This window comes from Aphelocoma coerulescens, chromosome 2 (assembly GCF_041296385.1).
Source record: "Aphelocoma coerulescens isolate FSJ_1873_10779 chromosome 2, UR_Acoe_1.0, whole genome shotgun sequence".
NCBI lineage: Eukaryota > Metazoa > Chordata > Aves > Passeriformes > Corvidae > Aphelocoma > Aphelocoma coerulescens.
In genome coordinates, this window is record NC_091015.1 from 66627827 (window position 1) to 66641150 (window position 13324).

Here is a 13324-nt window from a genome sequence, read left to right on the forward strand (position 1 = left end):
TTAAAAAGAAATTAATTCTCTTTCAAAATTAGTTCCATTAATCCAAGTAGCCTTTTTTTTTTCTTTGAATTTTAGTGACTAAATTGCCTTCATCACATTCTGCACCCCCGTCTGAGATTGCAGAATGTGCTATAAATAGGTGGAGTGAGGCAAAGATAAAATACCTTCTTAAGACATATGGCATGAGATTGAGCAGCACTTTAGTTTGAGAGCTGGTAGAGGGCTTTTCTGCATTTTATTCATGTCCTATTTGCAGTCTATGGCTGCAAAAACCCCTCCTGGTTTAGGAAGGGGGATTTAATAATTCCTTATGTAGCATTTGCTTGTGTTTTGTCAACATTCTTTAATTCACTAAATAGTAAATAAAAAAAATAGCTGAATTATAATAATTTTGAAGTCTTCTGAGGCAGAACTGGGAAGGTTAGAACATATTTGTATGATTTCAAATATGTATAAATTCTTAAATTACAAATGTTAAGAAACTGACAATGCAGTGGTACGTAGCGCTTAGAAGCAAAGGGGCATGGCCCACGCAAGTTTTGACAGAAGCAGTGCACTGCAGCCCTTCGCTGCTGGGCACAGTGCTTGGGGCGAGAAGCAGATGACCATCCGCCTCCGGGAGAATGAAGGTACAGCGTGTTCGAAAAGGCAAAGAACGAAGCTGCAGAGCGCCAGGCTCGCGTGCTCGTCGTACAGGCTGCAAGGTAAGCGTGGCTGCCACTCTCCTGCCTGCAGAATTCACGTTATAGCCTTGGGAAGGAGGAAGTTCCACGGCAGTTACCCGTGCTGCTGCTGCTGTCCAGTCCTCTTGCAGCTCTCTGTGGAAGCAATTGCACTTCCCTTCAGTCTCCGAGTTTCGGAGAACACGATGGTAGCGTGCAGTGGAGGAGGGAAGAACAGAGTGTACCGGTGAGTCTGGGGGTGCTTACGTGCGGAAGGCGAAGGTGCAGCCCAGCACTGGCTTCTACTTCTCAGGCCGTTCTCCAGGACAGCAGCTGCTGGAGGCTGCCAAGGGAGCTGCGAGAGTGAAAGCAAGGCGGGTGTCTGTCTTAGAAGAAAGTCACGGAGCCACAGTGTGATTTGAGATTTCCGAAGGCTGCTTGGAGAGGCGTGCTTTAGGAAAGCCTTCTGCTTTGACGCCTGCTCCTGGGTGAGCTCTAGCTGCAGGGACTCTGCAATGCTGAACAACTAGGAAAGTGCCTATGTCCATGCTGTGGGATGAAGAGTTACGGCTGTGCCTTCCTTTCTGGAGCAGTGAGAATGCTCTCAGCTGACTCGGATTGTGAACGAGCCCTTGCTGGACTTGGGCAATTCGGTGCACTGCACACGCAAGCCCGGTGCTCTGCGGCTTCATTCTTTGCCTTAAGTAGTCTGGACTGAAGAGAAGCCCAGCGACGGCAGTGAACTTTGCTGCCTTTCCGCATGTATGCTGCACCCACCCACGGTGCACCGTGCACGGTTTCTTTGCTCAGCTCGAGCTACAAGGACACCCTTTCCTTTTCGCTGGACTTCTGCAATTCGGTGCGCTGCACACACAAGCCCGGTGCTCTGCGGCTTCGTTCTTTGCCTTGCTTTGTGTGGACGCAAGAGAAGCCCAGCCACGGCAATCCACTTTGCCGCTTCTCAGCGTGCACACTGCACACAGAGCCACCGTGTGCTGTGCATGGTTTTTCCTCAGCTCAAGGTCCAGGGATAAAGCCTTTTGGTTTCGCAGAGTGCACGCTGTCCGTGTAGCTCTTGCTCAGCGAACTTTGCCCGGGGAGAAGCCCTTGCTTGGAGGAGTCTTTCAAAGTGCAAGACGTTTAACGCAGCAGCCACAGGCTGGGCCACGAGCAGGGGTGGTGAAGAGCATGCTTTTGTGCTGGCACCTTCTTCTGTGCGAGACGTCCATTGGGATCTTTGCTCCTTGCGAGACTTGCAGTGCACGCCGTGGTGCTTGGAGCTGCCGCCAGGACTGGGCAGACAGCACCGCCATCTGACAGCGCTTTGCAGCTTCGTAAAGGAAAGAGGACTGGCCCTGGCAGGTGGTGCAAGGGCAAGTTGCCACGAGTGTTCGGCACGGTTCTCTGTCCGAGACATGTCAGGAAACTTCGGTATAGATAGTGTCAGAAAGTGCGACAGAGTATAGTGTGGTACGATGGACTGTGAAGGAATGCGCAGTGCATCGGCATGTTTCGACAGACACATTTTGTTTTTTCTGACACATTTTTTTTTGTGAAGCGGTGACCATATCAGGCTCTGAGAATATGCCAAGGCATTTGGCTTAGAATCAAAGTTCGTAGATTCAGGGCTTGCTCCAAAGATGAAAAGCTGAGAGGAAAACCCAAGGAGGCTTGTTAGCTAATGCTTTCTGCCTTGGCGTGTTTTGCTTTTCCAAGTGGAAATGTGCCATTTTGCTGTGGTCTCTGCGGCATTGAGATGACGTGTGGTGCAGCAGAAAAGGGAGAATCACCTGCGCGCCTTGCAGAGTCCGTAGGACTTATTGCGTGGATGCAGCTGCTGAATGTTTTAAGCTTTTGGGGATTTGCGAGAGTGAGAGACTGCACTGGTAACTAGAGCTTGAGGGAATGTCGGGGTCCCTCCCCCGCCATGTAGCCCTGGGAAGAGGGGCCCTGAGGGCACACACACACGGGGTTTCCCTGCCCCTGGTCAGCCTCGTTCCCCAGTGGTTGGTTTGTGTTTCCCTGCGCGGGCAAAAGGAGCTCGGGTCCTGACTGTAGCAGTTCCTCGGCAGAGCCCGGCCATGCGGCTGGGGAAATAAACATCTCTGAAACATCTAGCAAGAATCTGTCCATATATATGTTTCTTTTCCACGGGACTCCTGGTTTGATATAGGCGTGTTGCAGTATCCCCACTGTAACAAGGGAAGGCACTGGTTTCCAGGCTGGGTGAAGCCGCTCAGCAGGTGCCAGGTAAGGCTTGAGCAAGGAAAATCATTCTCAGCTGACAGCACCGCCAGTCCTACGAGAGACTGGTGCTATGCGCTTTCCGTCACAGCTCTACCTACTATGGCCTTTGGGCACTCTGGCAGCCTGAATCTAAACTGAAGAGTTTCCAGCCACGGCTCACACAGAGAAATGGAGAGAGGGAGAGAGAGAGAGTGTGTTCACTGACCTTACTCTCTTCCTGACATTTAAAAACTTCCATTGGCACCACAAAGAGGTGCCACTCACTGTCCTTTTAACAATCTGGAAACCTCACACGTAGTGTGATGGTCTGGACTTTAAAGCACTCAGTTTTTAACCTCAGTCTTGCAGAGGTCCAGCTTGTGGCGCTTTGCTGGAAAGTTTGGAGACAAGAGCACTAGTGCAGTGACCGTTTCTGTGCTGGCGCGTTTCTCTAAGTGAGAGCCAGACGGCCACTTCGGACTGCGTGAGACTGAAAGGGTATTGGGTTCTCATACATAGCCGAGGGGAAAAGTGAAGTGCAGAACTCACCCAGGGTGAGTGCAGAATACAGGCTACGAAGGGCAAGGTGAATGCCGTCGGTGGGCTTCTGTTCTTAGCCCTGTTGCTTGGGAGCAGCTGGCAGTGGTTCTAAGGTTTGGAACTGGTCTCTGCGAGAGTGAAAAAATGGGACGGTCCATACCGCTTGGAGGGAACGTGCCTTCAAACAAAAGGCTGCTGTGAGAAGGGGTAACAGAAGAAGTTCTTCTCTCCTGGAGCCTTTCTCTGTGACACAGGGACACTGTAACCACTGCTGGACTGAAAGTGCAGGAACAGTACAGAGAGCTGACAGACAATGAGCGTGTAGAGCACCATGGTGTGAGTACAGGTCGTGGGCTGCAAGAGGAGTGTGACTGCTACCTGAATGCGGTCCGAATGCAAGGTATCAATTTTATTAGCTTTAAAATTGTGTTTTGAGTTTTTTTTCAAGTATTGTAGAAAGAAAAGGATCTTGTTAAAGCAGTTTTCACTCACTGCAGAAACACAGAGTGTTGCTCCTACTGGGAGAGGGGTCCAAGTTCTCTTATCTCTATATTAGACAGAGTTACTTGGGAGAATCTGTCCTCTTCCAGTGACTGATAGGAAAATGCCAGGTGCTTTGTGCCTTCTGTGTAGCTAGAGCATGCATTTGCCTGTTAACTTGTTCTGAGCAACTGCATAATAATCACATATACAAGTAGGAGTACAAAGCTGTTGGCTTGAGTTTCTGTCAGCTAAAATATTTTACAGCAACACAATAGTTTATAGCAACAAGACAGAAGATGAGATTTAGTTCTGTGCTTATATGGTTTGATGAACAGGTGTTTTAGAAATAAAAAGGAAACAATAAAATTACTTGTGCGTGACTTTAAAGCATGCAAAATGCACAGGACATCACCTAATGTGTCAGGCTCAACAACCATAAACTGACAAGCCATTATGATTTTGAAAGTTTTACAGAAGTTTTAATATTGTATACAAAATCAATGTGTTTCATTTCCTCAATGAAGGAGAGACTCATTGTCTTCAGGAAATGTTACCTTAATCTTAGCAGAAGATAAAATTTATCTGTCAAATTCCTCTTGTATAAATGAAACTGTTCAAATTATACCATTCACTCATATTTAAGACACTAAATTTTGCAAGTAAGAATTTTTTCAGCTGCAAATCATGACCATTTACTGTCCTTACTTGAGACTATACAAGGTGCTTTTTTCTACTGCAGTTGCTGAGCATTTTCAGTTTTGCTAGGTGGACTGTATGACAGTGAGATTATGATGGTACACTCAGCTGAGAAGTGCATAGCTCCAAAGCACTGCCAGAGTTCTAAAATACATGTATGATCACATTCTTTCAATCTCACAGAGAGTAAAAGCTAAACAGAAGAGTGTGCAGGTACAGCTCACAAAGAAATTATTTCAGGACTGTTGACAGTGGCTGGACTACTCTTTTTCCTCACAGCCTGTTATCTACAGAACACACAGCTGCAAATGAGAAGGAAGGCAGAGAACAGGGTGTGTGGTGCAATTCAAGGGGTGTGAGTTAAAAATACAGACAGAATGAGTTTTCTCAGTTGACGTCAATTGTGATGGAGATTTTTACAGGATATTTTTAGGAAGGGCACAAGATCTCTGCGAGATTGAAAGAATATGAAGGTACATAGAGTTTGAAAGGAAAGCTCATTGCCCTGGTGTGCATGGGGCAGTTGCTATCCTCCTCTCTGAATGTAAAATCTAGCAACTGATTTCTCTTTGCTGTGTTTTGTGGAGGGATTGTAATAAAGGCAATGGTTGCTGGGAGTGTGCAAAAAAATGAGGCTGCACACAGCTTTAAAAGAAAAAAGCCTTAGCACTAATATGGGTTTTTACAGGCTGCCTGGAAAAAGGTGATACCCAGCACAATCTTTTTTTGTAATAAGTTCTTATTTTTCTGCAGCAAATGCTGAGCATCTTAAGATTTGCAAGTGGACTCTGTGACAGTGAAAGAGTATGATGGTACACTCAGACAGGAATCAAAGTGCATAGCTTCAGTGTGTGCTCTGTAATGGACCACTCTTCTTTCTTCTGCTGCTGATGGGAAGGCAAGAGATAGAACATCCTGTCTCTGAGTCCATGCTGTTACTCCCCTTGCCAGCAGGCAGCTGGGATTCCTCTGCAAAGGTATTTACATACAGAAATCACTTGAGCAGTGTATTGTGGAAGCATAAGCTCCAATGGATGTGATTTAGAACCTGTTATTTTTTGTCAATCATGACAAAGTAAAAACGGCCATTCCTCACTTTATTGAAATTCTCCTAAAATAGTAGTTGGTATGTCCAATTTATATCACAGGAGGACACAGCGGGAAAAAAGTTCACACTAAAAGGAGTACTCCAAACTAGGCAAGTGGGCACAGGCATCTCCCAATTTAATTAAGTATACCCAACACCACTTAGTGGTGAAAGCTGAGTCACCACTGACAGAAATGAGAAATTTGAATACCAGCCTTTTGTAGTTTTTAACCTTCTGAACAAGAACTAGGTCTAGCCTGTTTGTCCTCACTTGCCAAATACCACTGAAGTGCCTTTACTATTAGAAAGTACCTCTACCAAGCAAAAGAAGCCCAAGACGGCTCAATCTCTCGGCTGGCAGAACCAGAGCTGACATAGCTTGGAGCTGCATTTAAACAAATGATTCAGATTATCTGTCTGCCCTCCAGAGAACAGTGATCTCTTGGCTCATTTATATAGACTTGGGCTATAATCAAATGCAACAGATGTAGAAAAATTGAAAACTGACAGCAACTGAAACATAACTATTATTTTTCCTTTTCATCCACCAGTTATAAAACTATTCAACTTGTGCACTTACACAACAGAACACAGTAAGTAAGTAATAAAGTCTTTTATTCAGAACAGATTAATGTGTCTTTCCAAGAGAGTCACAATTTCAACTTAAAAAGTCAGCATTACCAATTCACCTTTCCTGAAGAGGAAATCCTTGTTGTTTATCAAATGTCAACTGCAAAATGTGTAAATAAAATAAACAAACAATCCACGCCAAAACCCACACCACAGAAGCTCTATTTAGATTTACATATTAAAAACCACATCTTCATAGATGACAACTCTATCAGTTTATACTTCAGGTGCTTCTCCTCCAGGAACCAGCTATAAAAGAATAAGACAATTTTACATTAGTGCCATAGATTTGAGCTTTACAAACTCCATACATTCTTGCTTTACAACACTTTAGGAGATGAAGACTAGAGTGGACCACAGAACTGGGTTTTAGATTCAGCATTATCTTCTTATCACAACAGAGGAAGTCAGCCACTTCCAGAGAAGCACATACCAAAAAGAATCTTCAAAATACAGAGGAAGTTTAACAAAACACAAAGGAGATCCTAGGAAACACACATTTTTGTTTTTCTCTTTGCTATTCACTCCAAGGATACAATTATATCTGGAAATACCACAGATAATTTTCAAAACAACAAAGAACACATTTCCTTTCACAAAGAATTTCTCCTACTGCTGATTCTTCCCCAAACTTGCTATACTGAGAAGCTGGTTTCCTCTTTCCAACTTCTGTTGTAAAGCAGGGCCCAAAAACTAAGAGCCTGAACCCTTCTACAGGCAGCAGGCAGTAAGCACAAACTTTTCCAGTGAAGAAAGTAAAGAACTGAACAGAAATACAAAAGAAAAACAATGAATAAGGGAAAAAAAGATAACCATTCCTTTTACTGATACGTTTTTAATAATCAGCTGAACATTTTGAGGCAAAGATTTGCTACTTTTGGGACCAAAGTAAGAAAAAGTCTAATGCAATTTTACCCCACACAAGAAACCGGAACATGCACTATCCTTCATGGATGGGGAACAATAAACAAAGCAGAAAATGGCTCAGAAATTAAGTCAAGATGGCACTTGCTCAGACACACTGTGTAGAGGTACAAGATAGGTAAGAGAACAAAATCATTTGCACAGAGCTGACTTTGACTCAAGACAGTTTTCTTCTGCCCACAAATCAGGAATGCTGTTATTTAGGAAGTCCAGACTTTAAGCCATCTATGCAAACAAGAAAAAAACTACTGTGGTTTTGCTTCTGTGGCATTTAGGAAATTGCAGAATTCAGCAATTGCAAAATTGCAATATTTAATTACTATTTCAGTATTGATCTACATACAGCAGCACATGATAAACTAAAAATCATAATGCTTCTGATTTGGTATAATCAACAGAACTTTAGTTTTTTTATTTTTTCAGAGTATGTAGAGATTCAGCTCTCTGGGTATCACATGGTATCATAATCACCAAATGACTTGACAAGCTTGTAAGCACCCAAACTGCTACAAACACATTTATACATAAGATAACAAATGAAATGTAGATGTATTCCATCTACATACTTATGCAGGCAAACAGCAGTTAGAAGCTGCTGTATGAAGCACCCGAGTGGGTGAGATCAGTGATTCCCTGCACATCTGAAAACCTGAAAAACATTCAATAAAATGAAATTAGGGCTATGCTCCTTTCTTTTTTCCCTTTTTTTTTTTTTTTTTCCCTTTTTTTTTTTAACTGTAAAATCTACCAAGTAAGGCAACAAGGTCAGTTTTCAGGATAATTCATAGAATCATATGCCCTGGAAGCTACTTGAAAATAGCTTATGTAACAAAACTGTCTGGAAAGCTCATCTTGAAGTAGTTGAACTCAGTTACTGTTCAATTTACAGGTACAGAAAATGAATGCACAGTCTTTTAACAGTGATGACTTAACTTTGTTATGTTATTTCCATTTAGTAAAATCTTGACTAGCTTTGTTATTCTTCTGCCCTCAGGTGATATTCACTGAAGTAGCATTAGAAAAAGTAAGAACACATAATCAGGTACAATGATCCCAGTTTGTATTACAGAAGTAAAACAAATCTCTAAGATCACAGCTATTGGAACTAACAAATAAATTAGCCATACTGCAGCATAATCTTGATAAATGGACCACCTGAGTAAAAAAAAGCTTACCTAGCAACTAAAAAGCACTTTTTGTCTCAGTACGCAAACATACAGATTCACCCGCTAAATCCTGGAAATTTCTTGAATACCAGTGGTACACAAAATATGTTTTCAATAGCAACACGTCTTACCAAGGTAATACTCTTTAAGTCTGCTACCTTTTAAATCTTTGCCTAGACTTTAAGGGAAGTTTCAAAAGCAAACAAACTGCTGGAAAATTCAACACATAACCCATGCAAAATCAAGGCTACAAATTAGGAACCTGATTACACATATAAATCATGCAACAAGTACTCTGTGGCATGGCTGAAGAGATCCCCCTCTGTAATTTATGTCCAAAGCATAAACTATTCAGCTAGTAAGTATTCAAAAAATATAAGTCCACCTTTCTTATAGGTCTTACACAATCATTTTCCTCAGCAAACCAAGCATTAAATAGCATCAAGAGGCAGAAGTAATACTTAAAATTCTGTAACATCTTCTAATACAATATCTGAAAATCCAGTTCCGGGGAAAATAAGGCCCAGCACTTTAAAGTAAAAACATTTAGTTATTTTAGTTTTACACTGCACTGTGAATTTTTCCATAAAATAAAAATATCAGAAAATTACAACTAAGCCATACAAAAAGCTTCTAGCTAATGTACTCAAATATGTCAAAGGCATTTAGTGAATTGAGCCAAAGCATAAAGTGGATGGCTTTAACTCTTTCCATCAAAGGTTACTGACAAAATCATCAGATCCTAGGAGTGTTCCAAAAATTTTTTTATCACTCATCACAATATGAATGCATGAACTCATGCATTTGTCCACAAGCTCTGTAAACAAAACCAAAAGATGCTTTTTATAGAGTGTACCTATTTTTAGAACAAAAACCTTGACATTGTGATGACAAAAAGTAACTCCCACAGTCACGGGTAAAAAAAATAAAATCAAAAAGACACAAAAAGATATATGTTAAGGAAGAAGTTTCTTTGCACACTCTGCTGCTGCTAGTACGTAGACAAATTTCTCGGACAATGATTTTAACATGAAAGGATCATGTACACTTCAGTGAGAGCACTTACTGTTGCCAGTTTGTGGCTAATGACCACATGGCCAAGTACCAGCACTCAGCCCCAGCCATGGCCAAAGCCACCTTCCTGTCCACTGCCCCTGCCCTATGGCAGGGGCCAGGCGAGGAACCTCCCACTGAGCTTCAGCACCGTTCACACCACCCAAAGGTACCCACACACAGCCTCTTTGTTTTTTCTTCCCCCTTCTCTTCCCTGCCCACCAGACACTGAGTGAGTGTGGGAACATCGCGGTGACACTGGTTACCAAGCGGCAGGAGCTGAGGTGTTGGTGGTCATGTTGGCCACCATACTATATCCAGTCCCATCCAATTGCTGCGCTCCCCAGCAGGCCTGACAAGCAGTATCAGAGCTGTTGCTCCTCCTCTTCCGCCTCTACCCTCTAACCCCACCCCTGCCCCACCAATGCCCTCTGCCGGCTCAGTTTTTCTTCCTTTTTTCCTCCCTGTTCTCCTCTAGCCAGTACAACCAGTAGTGGAACAGCCCAGCAGCACCAGTGTTAATCATCCCGTCATGTAAGTCACCGTTTTTGTGATGTGGAAGTATTTTATTCGCTGTATGTCATAGCTATTTCCTGTGTGGATTTCCACCCCCCGGGTTTTCTTATTTGTTCACAAGAGTGCTGTTGCATGAAGGCTCTTTGGAAGCCTTTTTGCACAGACAGCTGGCTTGGAGCTGAAAAAACACTGGCTGTTCAAACATGCTTTGCTTGCTTAATGCTGCAGCATTAAATAAAACTGTTATATCAATTTCTTGTGTCGATGTACATTTTGTAACACGGCAGAATCCAGAAGAATTGAATCTGAATAAACTCAAACTTCAAACCAGGAAGGTGTGGTCATGGAGTTGCTTTTTACATCAGGCAACACTTAGAATGTGACACTTTATTGTGCCATAAGTCGAGTCTCTCCTGATGGGAGAGAATTTGCTGAGAGTCCTTGCAAGGCGCTTAAAAGATAAAACGAGACGTCTTCTGTAGTTTCAATGCTTCTAGATAGTTATTTATTAAGTCTTATCAGAGAAACTGAGCCACTAGCATGACCCAGGTACAGCATGGAAGGAGGAAAAGTAGAAGTGAGAGCAATTATCAAGATTTACACAGCCTTTTAAAGACATTTTAACCAATAGTTACTAAAAACGTACATTATTTTTACTTTCTTACCAGTTATTCAGTAACATGACTAGGAACTGCGAATTTTCTATCCAATCAATCCAAACTACTTTTACTGCAAAAGAAGGAGAAGATTTAGAGAACAACAATCCTCCATTTTGATATTTTTTACTCTTATCTATTTACTACAAAGAGAAGCCCAAAACCTCTATAAATTTTTCACCCTGTGACAATCTTACATAGTAGTCTATAACCTAATTCACACCACTGTGTTTTTCTAGCTGTTGTCTGACTGTTGGTAATTTTTTCCAAGGTTTAAAGCTATACCAGTGGTGTCCAGGGGGGTAAAACCCCTTAAAAATAGGCAGAGAAATATTCTCAGCACCCTGGGTTCCTACAGAATGTATTGACCTCTGTCTTGGGTTGGATGATTAGCAGGTTGAGAGAGTGTCTTGGTTTAAAAGACAGGTGTCTGCCAAGGAAGGTGGGAACCTCCCTTGGAATGGAAAATGTGACCCCTTTCCTCCAAATTATTGTAACTTTGAAATTAAGGGGCTTTCAGGCAAAGATATGGGAAAAGGAATAACAGTTCTTTACTAGTATGTATGTGTATAACAAGGCAAGCAAACAACAACAGTGGCAGCAACAACAAACCAAGAAAACCAGAAACCCCAATAAACAGTCTCTTCCTGTTCTTTAAGCCATTTCCCCTTTGCTATAGTTGCGGCCACAGCTGGCAGGGGCGCTGTTGGCTCCCGTCTGGGCAGGGCAGGTGCGATGATTCCCCTGCAGCTGCAGGGGGTGCTCCGGTGCACGATAGGAGACCACGAGGTTAAATGGCAGCTTGGCTGAGCTGGGAAGTCATGGGTGCCAGTTGGTCATGATTGCAGGGTTACCCTGCAGAGGTGGCCCATAAGGGGTCACCCCACACGTTGGCTCTGGACCCTCTCCCAACAGCTGGAAAACAAAAAACCAACCAACCAACCAACCAAAAAATTAAGCAGACTTGCAGTGCAGGAAAACCACAGCAGACCGGGATCTTGGAGTCCAACACACAGGAGTGGCTGCGGCAATGTATCGTGGGCAGAGGGTTTGGCAAGAGCCGGTTCCAATGTTTCGGCACCACACACGCTGGTTCTGAGCGCTGAGTAGTCAGGTGGCAGGGAAGCAGGCAAACAGCCCCTTCCTCCCCTGAACTCAGAAACCACACTCAGCAAAACCCTGGCCAAAACCTGCGGGGTACCCCCCTCACCTTTTTCTTGCCCCCAGCCAGAGCCATTTCAATGGAATGTTGTGACACCTAGCTACATAATTTTTTCCTAATTGCCCCATTTGTCTCTTAGGCAATACCATCACACCCCCACACCCCCACTCCATTGTCCTTCTTCCAGGTAGCAGATGGGGAAAAAAATCACTGAAAGAAACAAACCCAGAACAGAGAATTAGGATAAAAGGGTTAGAATAGTAAGGGTGATGCTGTTGTGGATGTTTGCTACAGGCCACCTAAGCAGGAAGTGTGTGGCAGCTTGGGGCAGCCTCAAAGTCTCAAGCCCTGGTTCTTGTGGGGGACTTTAACTACTCTGACATCTGCTGGAGAAGCAACATAGACAAGCATGAACAGTTTAGGAGGTTCCTGGAAAGCACTGATAACTTCTTGTCACAAGTAGTGGAGATTCCCAGAAGGAATGGTGTGCTGCTTGACCTTATACTAACCAACAAGGAAGGCCTTGATGACATGAAGTTTGCAGGCAGCCTTTGCTGTAGTGACCATGGGATTGTAGAGTTCAGTACTGAACAAAGTAGCAGGAGAGAGAGCAAGATTATGACCACAGACTTCAGGAGAGCTAACTTTAGCATCTTTAGGGATCTTGGAAGAATTCCATGGGAGCAGCCCCTGCAGGGAAGAAGTATCAAGAGAGCTGATTGATATTCAAGGTTCTCTTTCTTCAGGCTCAATGACAATCCCAGTGAGGAAGAAATCAGTCTAAGGGCACACGAAATCTCTGTGGATGTATAAAGAACTACTGTCATGACTAAAGTACAAGAAAGAAATACACAGGAGATGGAAGGGGGGTCAGGCTACTTGCAGTGGATATAGGGCAATGGTCAGAGTAAGTAGAAATGAGGCTAGAAAGGCCAAGGCCCACCTGGAAGTAAATCTGGCCAAGGATGCCCAGAGTCTTTTTCAAATACATCAATAACAAAAGGAAAACAAAGGATCATGTGGGCCCATTATTTAATGGGAAGGGGACCCTGGTAACAGAGGATGCAGAGAAGGAAGAGGTATTGAATGTTTTCTTTGCATCAATATTCACTGATAAGAGCAGCCCTCAGGAATCTCTGACCCAGGAGACCCAGGGTAAATGAATTTTGGGAGAAGCACCTTCCCTTGGTTAAGGAGGATTGGGTCAGAGAATACCTAAACAAAGTCAACATCCACAAGTCCTTGGGCCCTGACAGGATGCATCCTTGAGCGCTAAGAGAGCTGGTGGACATCATAGCCAGGCTGCTCATGATCATCTTTGAAAGGTCATGACGATTAGGAGAGGTGCCTGTGGACTGGAAACGTTCAGTGATAGCAAATGTCACCCCTGTCTTCAAAAAGGGCCAGAAGGAGGACCCAGGACCAGTCAGCTGACCGGCCAGCCAGCCTTGCCTTGATCCCTGCAAAGGTGATGGAGTGCCTCATTCTGAAGGCCATCTTCATCTATGTGGATGACAAGAAGG

General features: G+C 43.6%; 1 protein-coding gene across 1 annotated transcript in view; it reads left to right on the plus strand.

Moving 5' to 3' along the window:
- The first annotated feature begins 523 nt into the window (after positions 1–523).
- The window catches only part of LOC138105162 (solute carrier family 12 member 7-like), a 33133-nt gene continuing 20332 nt past the window's right edge, over positions 524–13324 (plus strand). Inside the window, exons 1-3 of the mRNA XM_069004843.1 lie at positions 524–704; positions 1922–2093; positions 3683–3828. Coding sequence (XP_068860944.1) covers positions 524–704; positions 1922–2093; positions 3683–3828 — 499 coding nt within the window. The remainder of the gene's footprint in view (positions 705–1921; positions 2094–3682; positions 3829–13324) is intronic.